Below are 22363 nucleotides of genomic sequence, written 5' to 3'. Positions count from 1 at the left end.
CTTGACCAAATTCCTGCCCTTCGGGGGTGGAATCACCATGGTACAGAGAGTCGAGAGTCGTCGCAACATCCACCGCATGTGGTTGGAAGAGAGCTCAGAATTGAGGCATTTCTCAGGTCTCTGGACATCTCCTCCTTGATGTCAAAGTGCTACAAGAGTCCCTAGAGTTGCTGGCAAGTCTGTTGATTGATTCAGCAGCCGCAAGACCCGCTTGATGGGCATCTGAGAAGCTCTTGTAATCTTCTCTAGAGTGTGGCTGTTGATAAAGACACTATAATACGTTAAAATTCTTTGTTAGAAATTTTGAAACCAGAAGAAAGACAGTTTGAAGCTATTTTTAGTTAGACCTCACTCTGTATTAATAATTTTCGTCTTCAGTTTGCCATCAGAATCAGCATGTGAAAGTGTTCATTGCTTCCATTCTGTGTTCGCTTTAATGACACTTTGCTTATTTGTTTCTATGGGATATCCTAATTAGAGCTCTTGTACCATACTTCCATTCTCATCTGCTTGTTTGAAGATGACGTGAAACTAAAATGAACTGAAATGATAGCCAAAGAGGAGGAATTCACTAGCAGCTTCTCCCTGGATCCCCAGAAAAAGAAGTTAGCCCACATTTTTAATCAGCAGTTTTATTAGTCTCACAAGATTGTAATCTTAAAAGATCATTCCTGCAGTCATTCTGTCTTCTTTGCATAGATCTCTTAAAAAATCTGCCCTGAATCGCAACAAATTGTTAGTCATTTGTACATCGTAAGTATGCTGTTATTGCTATACTCATGGCATATGGGAGCGTTGACTGAACTAGCAATTATGTCCACAAAGAAGAAAACAAATCTGTGACATAAATGCTGAGTGACTCAACTTATGACCAAATGCCTTATTTTCTCGCCTGATTTCCTCCTTGACTCAGGAACACATTGTTGCTAAACGTGAGGGAGAAGGTATCGTTTTGAAACGCTTCTCATAGGAAATCTTTATAATCCTGCCCAACCTCTGCCTGTGAAATATCTTGGTGAGCTACTGGGATCTGCTGACCCAAAGATAATCATATTTATTATCCGAATGTCTCATAACATTCTGAATATAATCAGATTATAACTAAAACCAGTTTCTTAAACTGAAGTAATTAACCCAGACTTGTAGACAGATACATTATAAAATTTTATTTTCATTACCACCTAAAAGGAAAATGAAGACAGATGCTTTTCTATTAGCAAGAGAAGTCTCCACAAAAGCCCACTAGTTTTTCCTTCCAGAAGCAAATATTATAAGAGATCTGGCTTAAGTGGGAGAAACGGGGAAAAAGAATAAATGGCATTTTTCTTGGTGGAAAATTATTAATAGTGGAGTCTTCCCTAAGACTTAGTTCTGGGAAGAGTCTCATTTGATTTTCAAAAAAGATGTGTAGGAAGGGAGTATACCAGGAATTCTTGGAGTTTACTGATGACGTTAATAAGTTCCCCTTGATAACGAGAACCTAAGTTGGTAATTAATTGAAGGAAGAATTTGCACAACTAGCAGTGTGTTGCAAATTGACAAAGATACGAACAGTTACCCAAAATACTGATGGGCAGCTTAGCGATGTGATTAATAGTATAGGTGCAGACTTCCTGGATTGGAATTCCACCTCTGCCACTTACTACCTGTGTAACTTTGGGCAAGCTACTTAACCTTTTGTGCAGCAGTTTCAAACTTTTTGAAAGTCACTCCCTTAATAATGTAATTTTTGTAGTTGTGAGTTGCCTTCTGGAAAATCAAGAAGTGGTATTATAAGCTTTTAATAGTTTACACAAATCTTCTCTATATGCCAAATTATTCACCGATCAGCTCACCCCATCCCTTAAAACCAGTTAGCAGGAAGAGACCCTCAAGTCCTCTAAGAGGCAAGGGGGCTTCAGGTTTCCTACTGTTTACTGGGGGATGGGAAGCTGATGAGGCCTGAAATCTATGTTTCCTACTTGAGACTCGGGTACTGGAACTATGAGAGTTCCAAGGTCTGAAGATTTCGAGGGAAATACCCAGAAATCAGTGGTTTCTGTATTTGAGTGATGAGTATCTTTGTAACCAGTTCCTCTTCCCTCTCATGCTTGTCTTCTCTGGAGAATTGCTTTATTTTTTTTTTAATCCTACTTGGGGGGGAGATATGGATGAGAATGGCGACTCAGTTCAGGGCAGCCATTTTCAAAGTCTGTATGGAATAAACCACATGGTCGGATGTTTTGAGACCTATTTGCATGTTGAGAAACAACTTCTTTCACTCTCCTAATAACCAGAGGCAGTGGTGATACATCCACGGGGTTCCCCCAGTTTCCTCTTTTATCCTCTGATCCCTTTCAGCCCCCTGAATGTCTTCCACTAGACGGGAAGTTGCTTGAGGGCAGCAGCCCAGACCTATTCATCTCCGTAGCCCTAGGGTGTGGACAGTATCAGGTACCCAGTAGATGTTCAATTAATATTTGTTGAATAAATGAGGCAGAAATGGCTGTATCCCAGTGCCTCCATATTCCTTTTTTTAAAAAAAATTTTATTGGAGTATAGTTGTTTTACAATGTTCTGTTAGTTTCTACTGTACAGAAAAGTGAATCAGCTATTTGTATATATATATCCCCTCTTTTTTGGATTTCCTTCCCATTTAGGTCACCACAGAGCATTGAGTAGAGTTCCTTGTGAGAACAGTAGGTTCTCACTAGTTATCTATCTTACACATAGTATCAATAGTATATATATCCATAAAAAGAAATGAAATTGACTTATTTGTAGTGAGGTAGATGGACTTCGAGTCTGTCATAAAGAATGAAGTAAGTCAGAAAGAGAAAAACAAATACCATACGCTAACACATATATATGGAATCCAAAAAAAAAAAAAAAAGGTTCTGAAGAACCCAGGGGCAGGACAGGAATAAAGACACAGACGTAGAGAATGGACTTGAGGACACAGGGAGGGGGAAGGGTAAGCTGGGTGAAGTGTGGCATGGACATTATACACTATTAAATGTAAAATAGATAGCTATTGGGAAGCAGCCACATAGCACAGGGAGATCAGCTCGGTGTTTTGTGACCACCTAGAGGGGTGAGATAGGGAGGGTGTGGGGGGGAGACGCAAGAGGGAGGAGATATGGGGATATATGTATATGTATAGCTGATTCACTTTGTTATAAAGCAGAAACTAACACACCATTGTAAAGCAATTATACTCCAATAAAGATATTTAAAAAAATAAAAGAATAAGAATGTACGTTTCCATGAAAAAATAATAGTGTATATATGTCAATCCCAATCTCCCAATTCATCCCACCCCCACCCCTTGGTATCCATATGTTTGTTCTCTATGTCTGTGTCTCTATTTCTGCTTTGTAAATAAGGTCGTCTATTACCAATTTTTTCAGGTTCCACATGTATGCATTAATATACGATATTTGTTTTTCTCTTTGTGATTTACTTCACTCTGTATGACGGTCTCTAGGTCCATCCATATCTCTATGAATGACCCAATTTCGTTCCTTTTTATGGTTGAGTAATATTCCATTGTATATATGGACAACATCTTCATTACCCATTCCTCTGTTGATGGATGTTTAGGTTGTTTCCATGTCCTGGCCATTGTAAATAGTGCTGCAATGAACATTGGGGTGCATGTGTCTTTTTGAATTATGGTTTTCTCTGGGTATATGCCCAGTAGTGGGATTGCTGGGTCATATGGTAGTTCTATTTCTAGTTTTTTAAGGAACCTCCATACTGTTCTCCATAGTGGCTGTATCAATTTACATTCCCACCAACAGTGCAAGAAGGATTCCTTTTCTGCACACCCTCTCCAGCATTTGTTTGTAGAATCACACCATTGATAGTATTTTGTCTCTAAAAATATCGCAATGTGATTGAAAGAGAGTGCATTTGCAATGAACAATGAAAAATGCTGTCATGTCTATTATTAAGTGGTTGTATAAACTTTCGTGAGCTAACCTAGGATTAGTCTATACAATAGTATTATTTCTCTAGAAAAATGCATTCTAAGCTCCAAAAAACTTGATTTACAAGTGTTTTAACATTTGATCTATTTATAACTTTGTAAGCCTTATTACTTAATTGATGGTATCTTTGATTAGTTGTAGAAACTGAAATGTATTGAGTTTTTAAAATACATTTATGAAGTGTTTAATGCTGTATTAAAATAATTTGGGGTCTTAAGAGTATCCACTCACCCCCTTGGTTGTTTAACGTTGTGAAGGGTTACTACCATAATAAATCCAAAAGCGAACTTTTTTAGAGATAATTGGTCAGACCCAATATGGACTTATACATTCACAAGTGAACTATCCACATTTTGTTTTGTGAGGGCAGGGGCACTTGAAGAAATTTCTGGAAGAAGGAACTGAGAATATTGTGGACAGAGTAAAGACAACTACTACAGGAACAAATAGATTGCAATTTTTCAGGTCCCAATATCCAGTCACATTACAAGGGCAACTGATTCTCCTGATGTTACTCTTACTTACCCTTCCCTTCCTGGTTATTCATGCTGCAAGTGTCCCAGTTTCTGCACGGTGGTTATTGTGGCAGCCTTGGTCAAATCTGCCTCCCTCTGTGCCACAACTTCACCCTCCTCAAGCCCTGTGCATTCTTGGATTACATCATTTTCCTTCTCAGACGTCTTTCATCACTCAGTTACCAACTGACAGAAGTAGAAAACTTTGCTTTTCATTCATCAGCATCTGAAATCTAGCCTCATATTTCCTTTTCAACCTTATTTTCCGCTAATAGAAAGCAGAAACCTTCCCTGCCTGAGAGACTAGTGCGCTCATGGAATCCTGCATCCATCTTTCTCATGCAAACACACCACCCCACGTTCTGATGCGATGCTTCTTCAAGCTTTTCTGCTCTCTCACCTACCCTGCACCTGTTCTTCTACCTCACCAGGATCTCCAGTCCAATTGTCCAATCTTTCTTTCCCATCTGGCAGACCCTTCCTGTTTTCAGTTCATTGCCTTTTCATATAAAACTTCATGCCAAGCAACCCTGGAAAGTGCACAGAAAACATATTGGAATCCATGGTCTCCAAACTCAGCTGGACCTTCAGGATCGCCAGAGAATCTAGCCAGCTCTTTCTGATTCCTCTTTCAAAACATTCTTCGTTCTCTTTTGCACCTCTAACCTCAACATTGCCTGATTTACTTTCTCAACCAGGGACTCAGGACTAATTTACAGAGTAAATAAAAGCCAAAGGGTAAGAACTCCAACTTCTCACCTGCAAGTCTACAAACATTCTTCTCTCTCACTGTCACCATGAGAAAGATGCCCTATGGTGAAAGGTTAGTCCCCCCATCCTTTGCTTTCTTCTTTTGCACCTTGATCCATTTATCATCCCATTGTCTTTGCTGCATTTTAAACCCCTCACACTAGTGGGACCCTCCCCGCTTCAACATTTTTGCCTGCTCACTTGCTCACCAGCTCTTTAGAACCTGTTTTCCCTCTAGATGCAGACAGATCTCTGTCTTCCATTGTGCAGCTGGTTTTCACTGAAGAGCTGTCTATATTGTCTTCATTTTCATATCTTCCTTTCCTTGCTCAGTTGATGGCAGTGTGACTTGTAACCTCAGTACTTCACTGAGACTGTTCTCTCCAATGTCATGAGTGACTTTCCAGACACTAAACTCTTGGATATTTTCCAAAATTTATTAATCTCTCAGATTCATCGGTCTCTGCTGACCACTCCTCCCCTCTTGACAAAAGCATTCCCTCGGCCCGTTTGACCCTACACTCTTGGTTTTCAGTTGTTCCTTCTCATTTTTCTTTGTGGGTTTCTCTCCCCCCGGCCCTTAAAAGTTGATATTGATTATGGCTCTGCCCTCGGTCCGCTTCTCTTTCTCCTTATACACTCCCACGGCAGTGCTATGGAAATGGCCGTATCTATGGCGTCAATACCCAAATGCGTATTTCCAGTTCAGGTGTCCCTCCTGAAGTGCAACTGGAATCATCCTGTGAACATCACATAGTTACTCAAAGATGCGTATCTCGGCATCCACACCAAAGCTTCTTTCTTCTCCAATAACTTGGGGAAATATTCTTAGCTGCCCATCTGCCCAAGCCCAAAGCCTGAAAATCAGCCTAACTTCTTACTTTATACATACTGATAACATCACCACCCTGCAGGGTTTCTCATGGCCTTTAATAGCTCATCAAAGCTCTTGAATTTGGCTCATCTTCCTGTCTTGATATATTCCCTCAAATCTCTCCAGACACACCCTTTTCTTCTTTTTTTTATAAATTTAAATACAGTCGACGCATAACATTATATTAGTTTCAGGTGTATAACATTCGATATTTGTGTATGTTGCTAAATGATCACCACAGCTAGTCGAGTTAACATCCATCATGATAAGTAGTTAACAAATGTATTTTCCTGTGATGAAAACTTTTAAGATCTACTATCTTAGCAACTTTCAAATATACAATACAGTATTATTAACTATAGTCAGCATGCTGGTCACAGACGACATGCTTTTCAACCTGAAGCGCTCTGACCTTCACTGAACTTTGTCCCCAAAAGGCCATTCTCTTTCTCCCTCCAGTCCTTTTAAGCTTTTTGTCTTTTCCAGAAAATATTAATCCATATACCTCAATCCTGTACTTACTCTTTTCATACATGTGGCAGATTATAGAAAAATGTAGAGTTGCTTCTTTTGATCAGTCCTATTACTTCTCTTCAGCAGTTTCACTATTTTCTGGATAGTAGTTATTCCAGAATCAGTTTGTTGAATATAATTTTTATTCATGATTTCAGTATTACAGTCTAACAATTCTCGATATTTTATTTAACTTTAAGATTAGAACATGAAATTGTACTAGAAGGTTAAATGTTTTAGGATGGCTTCAAGAAAATTCAGTTATTTGTTTTAAGGAAATACCTTGGACAATATAATCTGTTTGCCTCTATATTTCTTTAAGACATAGAACTGGAGAGAGGAAATTTACTTATCTTTAGAGGTTTGGAGAATGCTACTTATGACTTAACTCATTCCTGATGTCACTGAGTGCCTAAAAAGTACCAGATAGTAAGTGAGGCTCCGGGGTTAAACTGGTAAACAAAAATTAGCATTGCCTTTGTACTCCTAAAACTTTCAGCCTAAAAGAGGAAGACCAACTTTCATCAAATGATCACGTACCAAAAGCTGAATGGAAAACTGTCAGAAATACAGTGAGAGAGGTTCTCTGACTATATGTCAGAACTGCTCAGAGATGGAAGGTTTCTCGGAAGTTACAGCTCCCAGGGTTTTTCAGCTGTTTGTTTTTGGTTTTGGTGCTTCCAGTGGGTGAAGTACAGGAGTGCCTCAACAGGCATTCATATGGCAACCAGAGTGGATGCTACTGCAAGAGTACAGGGGAAGATCTCCCAGGTCAACAGTAGTGGAAGCAAATCGGTAGCATCGAGTAAGTGCCCACTGCACACGAGGTGGCAAAGAATCTGGTGATAACACAGTGGGGATAAAGAAAATGCCAGTGAAGGCTCACAAGACTCTTGCGTTAAATGTGCATTTTGATGGTTTAGTTTTATGAATCTTTTAATCATAGTAGAGAATTGCACGTGGAAAAATTTATATCAAATTGTGTATGAAGATGGGTCATGTTTGCCTTGGGTAGCTTATAAAAATGGAGAAAGGTAACAGAGCCAAAATGTTTGTAATTGAGACAAAAATTATTAAGGAGGTATTTCCAGTTTCACTTTAACAATGATCCTGAGAGATATAACACAATTTAAGATTTTTTATTACTTTCTACCGATAGTCTTATGTAAGGTTTTTGTGTTTTGTTTTGGTTTTAGTTTTTTGTGTTTTCTTTTTTTGTATGAAAAAAGAAACTAAACTGTGTCTGTTAATGAGGGAAGAGCACTCATTCAAAAAGCCGTTCAGACAACTGGAGTTCTTTTTAAAAGGCAGAATACTGCCATCTGTTGTTCACTGAAATTGTTTCTAGGCTAAGCAAACAGAAACCTCAAGTTCAAGTTTAACAGCAATTCTTAAAATTCAACAAACAAAAGACCATCAGAATTCACCACCTTTAGGAGTTCATACTTATTTCAGAGACTCTGATTTTTTTCTGTAATATTTACAAGCTTGTGCTCAATCAGAGAATCCAGTTTCTTCCACTAACAGAAATAATCATGCTTTTTATTTACATAGCAACTTACACTTAACCAAGCCTTCCCAGTTCATTTGCGTGAGCAGTCCCGGGAACAGTATTACCTGAATTCCTCCTAGCTTTTCCAGTCACCTCATCTTTTTATAATTAGAAGAAACAGAGAGAACCAGCCTGGAAGTCAAAGGCAGCTAAGTTTATCTTCTCAGAGATATGGTTGCTTCCTCGAGTAAGCGATTTCATAAGTATGTTTTATTTCCTAAATAATAAAACAGTATTCTGTGATAGTTGTTATTTTTGAGGTTGTTGGGTGAATTTGCTAGTGTCTGGAAGATCTTAGAAAACATAAACAGAGGGACACTTTTAACACTTTGGGGCTTATTTGCAGACAGAATGTAGGGAAATATTTAAGGACACAAGGCCATGTACTACATCATATTTGGTGACATGGAATGTTCTCTGACCATCAAAAGAGAAGGAGGTTAAGAATTCTGGTAACTGCTGGAGTTTGCTGTGTCTCACATCTCAAATGGGTCCCGACCAACTGAGATGTTTTTAGAAAGCAGTTTGATGAAGGGCCCTGTATGTTTTCCTCCTACTGTACATACATATTATCTTAAGGAGAAAATCCAAAGGTCAACTCATATTCCCTGCCAGAAAATTAAAATAAGCAAACATCTGCTTCCTTAGGATGACATTTAGCCAAGGTTCAGCCTACAATGAGTTACTGCAAAATTTTCACATGATTTCATTTTTTAAAAATTTCCCAACCAACTTCAAGTCTAAAATTATAAATGGGTCCTATGAAAGTATAAACACATATGCAATTCTGCTGGCTCTGAGGTCAGAACCAGTAATGCACCAAAGATCACTTATTGAATCCAGCTCATCTTCTAAATGAATTTAGACTAAGAGACTGCTTCCTGGTATCAGAGAGAAAGATTTGGAGGGCAAGGGGTGGAAAACTGCTTTAGAGAAATAGGATGACACAGCTTCCCAAAGCCTGTCAGGCATCTTTTCCCAGCATTAGGACCAAAGCTGGGTAAGAAAAGTCCCAGTGACTCCTTTTATGTGTCATCCCTTACACTGTTTATTCCTCCCTTATCCCAATTCCCTTTTCACCCTGAGAATGTTCTTCCCATGTCGTGTTTGCCTCCCAGGGTGTCTCCCAAGATGACTAAATAGAAAGAAAGAAAAAGAAAAGACTTCCAACAATGGAGCTAAGATGCCTGCTTTTAGAATTCCTTTCACGTAGTGTGTTATAAATCCTACCAGTGCAGTCAACCATATTAACTGAAACCAGGACTTCTGTACAATTACTTTCTAAGAGCCTAAAATTAATCTCAGAACTACTCTGAGTATATAGGAGTAGGGGATACAATCTTTATGACTATATTTACCTAGAATAAAAAGTGAAACTAAGTTTTTGCATTTGTTGTTTTGTTTTGTCAGTAGAGAAATGATATCTCTATGCTGTCTTCATTTATAAAGAAACTACTGACCCAGTGTCTGTAGTAGACAAACACACACATACATATACAGCCCTTTTTGCACATAATCTTTTTCAATGCAATAATAATAATGATGGTGGTGCTATATAATATTTTTCAAACATGTACTGGAGGCCAAGCACTCTACTGAGGTCTTTATGTGCCTGATCCCATTGAATCATTAATAATACTATACAGGAGGCATTATTATTGCCCTCTTTTTAGAGATGAGAAAACAGGAGCTAAGGAGATAAGTGACTTTCCCCAATTCTCACCAGATCTGAAATTTGAACGCCGGCAGGCTGACTCTAGATCCTGTGTTCTTAAAGGCCCCATGTACTACCTCATAAAATAAAAATTTGATATTGATGAATGAATAAAACTTCCTCTCTTATATCCCAATTTTTTATACCTTTGCTTCCAACTTCTCACATATACGACCTCCCAAATTACAGACATGATGAAAATATACACTTGTACCTATTTGTACATCACGTGTTAATTCATAAACCAAACTTCACTTTTTATCCCTTGTTCCGGGAGTGGTAGTGCATAGCTTTAATGTAGCTATTATATTATGTCTCATTTCAAGCGAAAGAACGTGTTGGGTTTAAAGTAGTAGGGAGCCCTCTTAATCAGTAGTTGATCTGTTCATTTTAAAAGTTTTTAAAGCAGAGAATCATAAAAATACAACATATTTTCCATATCTCTAGCAATATGTTGATACTTTAACTTGATACATACGAATATGTAGATTTCATACATTTGTGATGAAGAGACAAGAATGTTTCTCTTTGGGTATATTTTCACTATATTGATTAGAGTTCCAAGTTATGTTACATGCAGCACACCCATACTTCATGGTATATGACTACGAGCTTCAGGGTTGGTTTTGTTTTGCTTTTTTTTGTTGTTGTTGTTGTTGTTGTTTTTACAGTAGAAATGACAGCCCTTTGGAAGCGTTCTGAGTTGAAAATCTTTCAGGCACATTATCATTTTCTTCTTGAATCTTTGCAGTTATATCTCCCCTACTTAATTTAACAGAAGTCATTGTCGGGGCCTCATCTTTATGAGTCTGTTTATGAAGTCTTTAAAATTATTCAACTTAGTTTGTAAAGAAACTGTTCCATTGTTTACTCACATATCACTGGTTTATAGATATTTTATTAGCATATGTAAGTTACAGTGACAGTTGCAACTGGTCTAAACAGATTTAGGACCAAACAAAACTGACACTTGGCAAATGTGCAACTCAACTATTGGGAGTGGAAGTTCTAGAAAATAATCTGTTCCCCATAAGTACTTGGTGTACATTAGACATTTTACCATAGGAGGGAAACAGCCATCAGTGAGTCAATAATAAGTTAGAAGGTGAAGCTTGAGTAAGATTAGCAATTGGTGAAACAAGGACTTTTCGAAGTCTACCTAATAATTTTAAAAGGTTTTTTATGTCTATAGCACAGGGAACTACATTCAATATCCTATTATAAACCATAATGGAAAAGAATATGAAAAAGAGTTTATATATACCTCTGAATCACTTTGCTGTACAGCAGAAATTAATGCAACGTTATAGGTCAACTACACTTCAGTAAAATAAAATTTAAAAGTAAATAAATCAAAATCTTTTAAAAAAAATTTAAAATTCTTAATAAGCCAAGAAATAAGTTTTAAAATTATTTGATTCTTTCTTCTTTGATGTTTGTGTGTGTATGTATGTTATGTAAAGAAATGCTTTAGGCTTACAGAATTGGGAGGGATCTTAGAAAGATAAAGGCTAGTTCTCTGATTTTGCAGGGGCAGAGCTCGAGGGCTCCAACGGATACAGTATCGCCTAGAGAAAAGCCATGGTTTGTTTTGGAAACCATCATACAACTTAAAATACTGAACAAAAAAAAAAGTGGCCTAATTTGAGGGATAAACCATCTCAACTAGGTTATCAAGATAATTATATCAGTTCTAGTGCTTTTGCGTTTATAACCTATCTTTGAGTTTCATGTAGAATTATGAAGAGAGGCTTTTGTGCTGCTTCCAATTCTTTTCCTCCAGTTAGAATAAATTAATGTCCAAAGCAAGCGACACATCAAATGATTCACTAAGTCGGAAGACTTGAGAATTATTACATCTTCTGCCCGTGGGCAGGGATGTATTTAACCTATTTCCTTAAGTTATCAGTTTAATCTTTGCTTCAAAATGCATAGGGAGAAGAGCTATAACGTGACTATACTGGTGCTGTCCCCCCAAAAAAGTTGTCAAGAATTGGATGCCTTATCTTCACCCCACCCTCTATACCAGATAATCTCCCTAATCATTTTGAATCGGTAATTGCTGTTGACATCAACTTGCCCAAACCCTTTCTGATTTCCCACTTGGGCACTTTCACTTTCTTGGAGTGAAATGATGTTTGTTTACTTCTTTGTTTTCATTTACCTTGTTCCAGTAGTTATTTCGTAAGACTTCTTAATGATATTTTTCTTTTAGAAATTCTCCATTTCTGAACAATCTGTTGATAGAAACCCAAACACAGTGCCACAGTAAATAATCTGTCACGTTCCTTAAAGATATATAATTTTGTTTTACATTCTAGTAGTCGTTTGACCACATAGATTTATTTGCTAAATTTTTCGTAATTTGCAGCTTATGGTGGTTTAGATGCCCTTTATAGAGTGCAAGTGTTTTCTGACCCCTACACATTTTCAAAGCTTTCCCCCTTTTTCATACCACAACTGTAATTTCAAAGTTTTACCACAGAAGTAGTGACAGTAAAAACAAAATTTCTATAATTGAATTGATTGATACATGCCCAGTCTAGGAGTTACATCTAATGTTATTTCTAAATGTATTTGTTATTGTTTCCTTAACTTATCTCTGACTCCAGATTTTCTTGGCCCTCGGTTTATGTTGAGTAAAGTAACTTGGAAGCAAGCTAGATTGTTACCATAGCAACCAGCATTGCGTAGGACATCATCCTGGAGATGGTGAAGTAGACTGGAAGAAGATAAAGGGGGGAAAGGAAGATGCTGAAAGAACGGGTTGCTTTGCAAAGTGGTGGATTTACCAAAAGAATCAGTTATTTTGGGCTTGATGTATAAAACTGCACTTTATTCCACTGTTTATCATACTTAAATTCCAGATTTTCAATTTAGAGGTGGCAATCCACATTGGGGTGTCATTTAAATAGTGCCCAGGAAATTATACTTGCATTTTCTTAAATGTTAAATATAAGTATTTCCATTATAAGGAGAGCCTGCAAAGTAAAATGTTTTTTATTGCTTGGTCACTCTTTTCAAGGAAAAGATTCGTTTGATTATATGCACCGTAAAAAGACTCAACTGTGGTTTTATGCTCAGTAGAGTTGGTTATTGCACTCAAAGATGATTTCAGGCTGTTAGCTTAAGACTTTCCTTTAAAGTAGCTTTAATATAAACTTAACCTTTAGTGTTTATTATCACTAGCTAAGATTTCACCAGTTAAATGAAATTTTTTTCCGAGTGTTATTTGGTATACCTAGAAATTGAATTATATTATTTTGAAAGTTGAATAGGTGTGGAAATACCCTCTGTGTGAGTCACTCTGTGTTGTTTCACATTTTGTATCATATGATGAAAAAACACTACCAATCAGCCTAAGCCCCTCTCCCCTGAAATTCCTTTATAGTGACTCCCTGGACGTGCCTGGGTCTTTATAATTTGCCTGCTGTTTATTGAAACAGCAGCCCATCTATCCTTCAGTCTTTCATCATTTCATGTGTGGTTAGCCTTGGCAAGTTTGTGGCAAGCAAATCTGATTGTTGGTTTTGGATTTCATGCCTCATTGAAGCCTTTCATTATTTGAGTCAAAAACTGATGATAACTTCTTATGTGTGATACAACTTTGAATTGTTACACAATTTTAATTTTTAAATCGTAAAACTAATAAAACAAAGACCTGACTTTATAACAGTAGGGAGACTTTTCCAATAGTTGAAGTGTTTGGTTTCTTAGCCAATTCCAATATGGGTAATATGCTTTTTTTTTTTAATAGATCTTTATTGGAGTGTAATTGCTTCACAATACCGTGTTAGTTTCTGTTGCACAACAAAGCAAATCAGCTTGGCCTGAGTATTGCTTTTTTTTTTCACTTGAAGACCTTCGCTTTCACAAAAGCTACAGACAGTATAAGTAACATTGAATTACATAATGTGCTTGTTTTCTAAGTTCTTATGTAACACTAACATTGGCTTACAAGGATGAGTTTTCAGTTCTGTTTCTATTTTAAAGTTACTTTTAAATTTTTAGTTATTTGTTTTTTTCTGAGTATATAAGGAATACATCCATTACTTTAAAAAAAAGACACAAAATTAGCGAATTATAAAATGCATTTGTTTTCTCACCAATAATTTATTTTAAAATGTAATTATGATTGTCAATGAACACGTTCTACTTTTTCTTCAGATTTGTAAGTTTTATGTACTGAGACCATTTTGATAAAATCTATTAACTATTAGAACATAAACTGTTAATTTTATTGTCAAAACATCTTAAAATTTTACGTCCTGGGTACAAAGTTTGACTTAAAATTTATTTTTTTAGGGAAATAGTACAGTGATGTACTAGTTTAAGATTATTAGAACAACATGGGTAGGAATAAATATTACTATTTCATAAGATCACACTGGGTGAGTTTTTCAGAAGCATAATAATTAGAGTTGCACTTGAAAATACGTTTCTAAAAGGGAATGTTAACCTAATTGAGTGGCATTTCTCACAAATATTTTTTAAGTTAACAATGTAAATAAAAATGTGAACTACACATAATTATATATCCTAAAGCTATTAATATTACACTTAAATTTTCATGTTGGTTCATGGAAGATATTTAAACCTACAAAGAGAGAAAAACATGGCACAATGATTAAATAAAGCATTAAATAATTACAGATATATTTAGTAACGTACAATGAAAACGTTCAGTATTTATTTCAGCCTGCTAGTTCAGCTCTTGAGCTGTGGAAATAGAGTATGTATTTGTGTTTGCAGCCTGACGTTTCCATGCTCTAGCTATCTGATTCTGAGTTATTTTTGACTCAGTTATTTGGCAAGTTATTTTTTTTTAATAGTGTTTTTTAAAAATTTATTTATTTTTTTGGCTGTGTTGGGTCTTCGTTACTGCACGCGGGCTTTCTCTAGTTGCGGCGATCGGGAGCTGCTCTTCGTTGTGGGGCGTGGGCTTGTCATTGCAGTGGCTTCTCTTGTTGCGGAGCGCGGGCCCTAGGCACGTGGGCTTCAGTAGTTGTGGCTCGCAGGCTCAGTAGTTGTTGCTCGCAGGCTCTAGAGCACAGGCTCAGTAGTTGTGGCACACGGGCTTAGTTGCTATGCGGCATGTGGGATCTTCCTGGACCAGGGCTCGAATCCGTGTCCCTTGCATTGGCAGGTGAATTCTTAACCACTGCGCCACCGGGAAGTCTTGGCAAGTTATTTCTGACTAATAAAAATGAATGTAATAAGAGTACCTACCTTGTACACTGTGCTGAATAAATACCAGCTGTCACCATTATTATCCACCATTATTATAATTGCTACTCTTATTATTCTAGTACGAAAAGACATAATTTCTATATGATAGCTTTACAGAATAATTTATCCTTGCTTATAGTTATTATAAGACTAGATACCTTCACAGATGTTGGGTGTTTTCATAATTATCATATTTTTCTGATTGCAAAAAATATATGTTCACTTTTTCTGTGACATACTTTATAAAAATAAAACAATATTTTATGAATATTCTTCCAAATAAACATTTATAGACCTACCCAAATCTTTTAAATAAGTGCATTATACTTTATAGTATATTTGTAATATAACTTTTTTAAACAATTTCTCTGTTGATGATGCATTTGTGGCCACATTCTTTGATTGTTATCAGAGCATTGCAGTATCCTTTGTGACCTTATCTTTATATTTTTGTATCTATGTAGTTTTTCTTTGGACTCGATGTCTACATTGTCTTGCTAGATTATAGGATATATACATTTAAACTATAAATTGATAGACTCAGCAAGAATTTCTTTGCAATGATATTGGCTTATATTTTACTCACTGCTCATTTCCCCAAACCATTACTAATACTCGGTGCTAGCAGTCTTTTATTATTTTGCAATTTAATAAGTAAACTTTTTTTTTTTTTTTTTGCGGTACGCGTGCTTCTTCTCCCTGTTGTGGCCTCTCCTGTTATGGAGCACAGGCTCCGGACGCGCAGGCTCAGCGGCCATGGCTCATGGGGCCAGCCGCTCCGCGGCATGTGGGATCTTCCCAGACCGGGGCACGAACCCGTGTCCCCTGCATCAGCAGGCGGACTCTCAACCACTGCGCCAGCAGGAAAGCCCAGTAAACATTTTTTTTTATTACTTTAGTTTGTGTCTTAAATATTCGGGAGGCAAGTAGCTTTTGTATATTTGATTATTAAATTTTGTTTGAATTGTATATTCATTTCCTTTTCCCAAGTTTATCTTTTATTGATTTTTTTTAAAAGGCCTTTTATTTGCATATGTTTTATCTTCTCTGGGTAGCAGATATTTTCTCATGGAGTATTTGTTTTTTACCTTTGCTTATGGCATATTTGCTTATGAGAAGTTTATGTCTTCATTTAGTCAGATCTGTTAGATGTTTTCTTGACAGTTTGTGCCATTTATATTATTTTTAACGGTCTTCCTAATCCCAAGATTATAAAATTTTTCATCTCTCAGGAGTTTATTTTTAAGTCTGTTGTGAAAGAATGATTAAACTTTATTTTCTCCCAAATACATAGCCAAATCTCTAATAGCCTCTTATTGAAAAACTCCAGAATTACTATTTCTAGTATTTATATCATTATCATTATTGAACACTTATAACTGTTCGCTTACAACACAACAGTAAGTGCTTTACCTATAATCTCCCTTTTACTTCTTATCATTACCTTCTGAGGTTGGTACTCTACTACATCCATTTTACAGATGGAGAAGTCACAGCACCGAGAGCTTACTAACTTGCCAAATCATGCAGGTAGACAGTGGTAGGGTCAGGAAGTCATGACTGGGATGTAAGTAGCCAAGTTCCAGAACCTCACGCCAATCACCGTGTTATTCAGTTTACAGTTCTGTGGGTTCCTCGTGCCTCATACTGTGGTAGCATTCCAATATTAACAGTCATCTGCATGCCGTCCTTAAGCTTCACCTACTTTCTTAACCTTGGCCCTGCCCATGCTCTCCCTTATTCCCGCATCTTCCCGCCTACGTTCCTGCCTGACCAGCAGGGTGAGGAACGATCCTGTCCTCTGTTTCTAATGCTCTTCATTTCTTTAGCCAATATAGAGTAGTAACTCTGAATCTGATAGGCAGTTTGGCAGAATAGGACAGATGTGCCACGGAATTCCAGAACTGAAATTTCTGTTCTTACCAACCACAAGAAGAGGGACAATTTGTGAATCTGAACAAGTTGAGTTGCTTTTTGTGCTTATCTCTAATATTAGTTGAATAATTATCACACATCCGGCTCAAATATCACACTAGAATATTACTAAAATTAAAATTTTATACTATATTAGTGTTGCTTTTCAGAATGAAATTTCTTTTTTATGGCTGAGTAGTATTCCATTTTGTGTGTGTGTGTGTGTGTGTATATGTGTGTGTGTGTGTGTCTGTCTGTGTGTCTGTGTGTGTGTGTGTGTATAAAAAACATCTTTTTCCATTCATCTATCAATGGACACTTTCTAAATAATATACATTAAAATGTTGAGCTCTTCATTAGGAGTGATCAATATGAATTTTTTTGTTGTTTCCTGAAACTTTGTATTTTTTAAAAATTGGTGTTTATCTTTGTATCTCTTCAAAGCGCCTCCGTAGGTTCTAACAGTAAAAATGTGCCCTGAACACAAAACTGGCAAAAGCCACGGCAAATGTTGGCAAAATTTGAAACAGAAATGTGATTTGAATGTTACTTTACTGCAACCCTAGTGTCACTTCAGTCTACGTTTCAGAAAAAGCCCAGTTTCCCTCCCTGTGCCTCCAACCTCAGGCCCTTCTCGCCTGACCTCCTGTGTTTGGTGTCTCAGTCTCCAGGAACCAGTATCACTGTGGATATTGCCGTGATGGGCGAGGCTCACGGTCTCATCACCGACCTCCTGGCAGACCCTTCTCTGCCCCCCAACGTGTGCACGTCCCTGAGGGCAGTGAGCAACCTTCTCAGCACGCAGCTCACCATCCAGGCCATTCACAAGCCCAGAGTGAACCCCGTCGCTTCCTTCAGTGAAAACTATACCTGCTCTGATTCTGAAGAAAGCTCTGAAAAAGACAAGCTGGCTCTTCCCAAGGTAGGTATGAATGACATGCTCCTTAAAGGGTGAAACTGTTTCTTCCCATTGTCTCCTGGGCCTCTTTCTTAACACCCCAAACCCACATGGAGATTCATATCAGTGACTCCCCAAAGATGTGTCTGTCAGTCATGGTGACCAAAGTAATGCTAATGTAAACATAAAGACTTCCATCCTTACACATGATAGCTTTCTGTAATGAAAAAAATTTACCTTTTTGCATTACCTTTTTTTACTCAGACGTTCAAGAAATTTTTGTCTTCTCTATACCAGGATTTGTTCTGTGGGATAAAGATATAGTGGTGATAAAAAATTTAAAAAAAACAGCAGAAATCCCTGCTCTCACTCTTGTGGATTCTGTTTAAAATGCATTGCCTTCTGAAACACAAGATTCCTTTGCTCTTTGATTTCTTAGTATGGTAGCCTTCGTAGTATCCTCATGTCTTTCCCAAACCCAACAAGTTTTGAACTTAGAAAAGCTCTAGTTGATTTTAGATTGTTTAAAGTAAAAGATGGCCTTCGTGATTCATATATTTTCTTCTTCTTACATATAACATATAAGAGTTTTACAAAAGTAAGCTCTAGGGAATAGGGTTCTGGACCCAGTTTAGACCTCAGTATTACTTAAAAACAAGTCATGCTAAAGACTAAAAAAAAGAATCAGAATTTCAGTGGTCTCAGGTACATCCAGCACACTTATTTATTTGGTAAACAAGCAGCTGTCCTCTGGAGCTGGTAGTCAGTCAGTAACATCTGTGTTCTTGCCATTGTGAGTCTCTTGATTCAGGACGGTGTCCTTCGCGCAACTTTGTCAATTAAGTTATTTAAGTTTCCTTCCAACATCTACTTCTCTGAGAAAGATACAAAGGAATGGGGAGAGAGTAACTGATTCCCTTGGGCCTCAAAATAGACATGAAGTCAGTGACAGATTTACAGACAATACTGATATTTACAGTGCTTGACCTTTTCTCTTCCTATTGAATTACTTCTAAGGTGCATATCCAGATCTTTAAGAGATTTTGGAAACTATTTAGTATCAGAGGTCTTCTTGAATCCTGAGGTGCCGTATCCTCACTTCTCAGAGTTTTTACCATCTTCAGGAAGAGCAGACTGAGTCTTTCTTTGTTAAACTCTGCCTACACAATTGGTCTCCTTGGAGTAACTGGCCACAAATAAAAATGAATTGAGCTCCTGCCTCTTATAACTATTGCTGTAGTTGTGTTAGATTACCTTTCCTTTGAGTTTTAAGATTAAGACTCTCGTTAGAGGGCCAGTGCTCATGCTGCTGAGCTCAGAACCATGCCTGAGTGCTGATGGTGCCACAGATCCCACTTAGGCTATGGTAGGAAAAGAAATAACAAAGAGAGGGTCACAGGTCGACCAGCAGAGTCTCCTATTAAGAGGAGCTGGTCCTAATGACTTTACCCATTTGCCTGTCTTAAGTCATGTTAACCCCAAGAGAGGTGGTACCTCTTGTGAGTTATACTCTTACCCTTAGCTCCTGTCATTTGTGAATCAAGAAATTAAAAATAAATCAATAAACACTTTGACATAGAGACTACTATTGTGCTAGATGATAAAAATTAATCCATGTCCCACACGAGTGTCTTTTGAGGAAAATCTACTGGTCATAATGACTAACTAACATGATGTGTGTATAGGTGTATAAGCCCTATTGAACTAATATAACTATAAAATTATCACAAAGGTAATTGATTCTCATTTCCCACAATCCCATATTTGTGTAAACATTGAAATGAAGATCCCCAAAATGTTATTTTTATCATATTCATTGATTTTGGCCAGAGTTTCTGATTGAATTTCTGAGTGCCCAAATTTTAGATAAATGATATTCAACCAACGTAGTTTAATAACTTCACTGCCAATTAAAAACCCATTTTGTTTCCCTATATAGAAGTTAGTGATAGAAAATATGCTTGGTAACAAAATCAACGCTCCTTCTTCCCAGCGCCTGAGGAGGAGTTTGCCCCCTGGTTTGCTGAGACGAGTTTCATCAACTTGGACAACCACCACCTCAGCCACGGGTCTGCCCACTTTGGAGCCTGCCCCAGTACGGAGGGACCGTAGCGCCAGCATCAAACTCCATGAAGCACCTTCATCCAGGTTAGGCAGTGCTCCTGATGGTCTCATATGTCTTGGAGACGTTTTTTTTTCTTACCAAAAATGAGTTATAAATTACAGTAGAAGGGAGGCCCAGCCAATTATAGTTGGCTGCAGGCCAGCTTTGAAAATGAAAAAGGTGTATGGTTTAAATCCAGAGCAGTATAAGGATTAACATCAGATAATTAGGCTTAAATTGTGTTGTATGGTCTTAAGTATAAATGGGGACAGTGACTTGAGGTGACGCCTGCCACTGTCACTTTGGGTGGAAAGGGTGAGCCCAGAATAAAGGTGGGCTAGGTTTTACCTGGACTGAGATCTATATTGGATCTTTAAATCAAAGGTATCCAACCTGACATTTGCAAATGATTGTTAGATTTCCCCCAGCCCACCAGAGCAGCTCTCCTAGCATTATTTCAAAGGCAGAAGATCAGATCAAAAAATAGATCATCATTCTAAGAGCACCTAAATATCTTCAAACAGCTGGTAATTTAAGCTTTGTTTAGATAGTGAACAGGTTGGTGGTTACCAGAGGTGGGGGATCGGAGGTAGACAAAATGGGTCAAGGGGTTCAAAAAGGTACAAACGCAATTATAAAATAAATGAGTCATGGGGATTTAATGTACAGCGTGGTGACTGTGGTTAATGATATTGTATTGTATATTTGAAAGTTGCTAAGAGAGTAGAGCTTAAAAGTTCTCATCAGAAGAAAAGAAAATTTTGCAACCTGCATGTCAATGGATGTTAACTAGACTTACTGTGATGATCATTTACAGTATATATAAATATCAAACCCTTATGTTATAAACCTGCAACAAATATAATGTTACATGTCAATTGTACCTCAATAAAAATAGAATAAACTTTATTTAGTATATTAGTGATAATTTTCCAAAGTGACTGAAAAGTCAGAGTTACCAAAGCTAAAGGAAAGATAATACAAAGATCTAGAAAGAGTTTTGAAGGAAACATCATCATGAAAGAGGTGCTTTCAGAGGGAGCTACTGTGTTTGTCCTTTTCTATTTAGAACAGAAATACCATTCCTTATGTGAATAATAGTTACAAGAACATTTACCACATGATTTCAGGTTTGTGAAACATTTGCATTAATTTTATTAATGACCTAATGACTGAAAAATTACCACATCTTTGTTGAACTACATGGTGGCAATATTAGAAGTGATTTTCTCTTGACCTTGGCTTTGAATATAAATAAAGCACCATTCTGAGACTGGCAAAGAAACGGAAACCTTTCAACTCTTAAGAATTTAATGACGGCTAACTTCTCTTGCTCTGTTGTTTAAAAACATAATTGGTTTCTTCCATATTAATATATTATTGGTAGTCTAATAAACCTATAGAATCAGAAGCAATTTTGAATGATTCTTTCTTCACATATCAGTATAATTCCACTTTGTCTTATTACCTGGACGTTTGTAAAACTTCTACGCATCACCACAGGAGGATGTTACCCAATCTGTTTCATGAACATTTCCTAAAGTTTAAAATTACAAGTCATTGATGATATTTTCCTATGAAAATATTGACCACTGTCGACTTCTACTACAGCAAATACTGATAAGTTGTAGGGAATTACAGTTAAATATTCGTTGCTTAAGAAAATGAATTTGTGTTCTCAGTGTATATCTTTATTTTACTAACACACCTTGGCAAGAGTGCTCCTTTACTTACTTTCTGTAGAATGACTTTACCAAGAATCCATTCAAGCATTCTTAAATGCCACCTTTCTTTGTGTTATTGTTTGTTACTGCTCATCAAATTTCTTTTCTCCTACTTCTGTCTTCTTTTAGTTAAATGAGATTGGGGGCTAACATTGAAATCATCGTGAGGAAGAAGCTTTCAAAAACTTCTATAAGCTTAACTCCTCAAGATTTTGTCATTCTGCTTTATGAAATAAGTACTCATGCTCAAATATTTTCAAAATAGATAAGGAATAGCATACAATCCCATTCATTCTCTTTGTCCCCAAAATACTAATAGATGTCTTGCCTGGGTATGCTTTTTTCCACTGTCTAACTTACTATTCCTTAATTTCACTATTCTATTAAAAGTCCTGATATAAAATCTGAGAATGGTACAACTTTTTCACCATTATAAAGAAATAAGATTCATTCTGAAGAGAATTTGAGCCCTTTAAGGGAAAACCATGTGTAAGTAAGTAGCAATGGTACCACCATTAAATACAGCTAGTTTTGGTTGACTCATCCTTTGTCGTGTGTGAAAATAGTGAAAAGATAGCCTCAGATCATCTCCAGCCCTGATGATA

At 37.0% G+C, this 22363-nt stretch overlaps 1 protein-coding gene across 3 annotated transcripts in view; it reads left to right on the top strand.

Moving 5' to 3' along the window:
- The window catches only part of PDE3A (phosphodiesterase 3A), a 315361-nt gene that overhangs the window by 236333 nt on the left and 56665 nt on the right, over window positions 1–22363 (top strand). For all 3 annotated transcript variants that reach the window (XM_033867001.2, XM_073788979.1, XM_019936637.3), the window contains 2 exons: window positions 17697–17954; window positions 19924–20078. In XM_033867001.2, coding sequence (XP_033722892.1) covers window positions 17697–17954; window positions 19924–20078 — 413 coding nt within the window. The remainder of the gene's footprint in view (window positions 1–17696; window positions 17955–19923; window positions 20079–22363) is intronic.

The sequence above is a fragment of the Tursiops truncatus genome, chromosome 11, assembly GCF_011762595.2.
Source record: "Tursiops truncatus isolate mTurTru1 chromosome 11, mTurTru1.mat.Y, whole genome shotgun sequence".
In the NCBI taxonomy this organism is placed as follows: domain Eukaryota; kingdom Metazoa; phylum Chordata; class Mammalia; order Artiodactyla; family Delphinidae; genus Tursiops; species Tursiops truncatus.
This window is presented reverse-complemented; position numbering and strand designations above follow the sequence as displayed.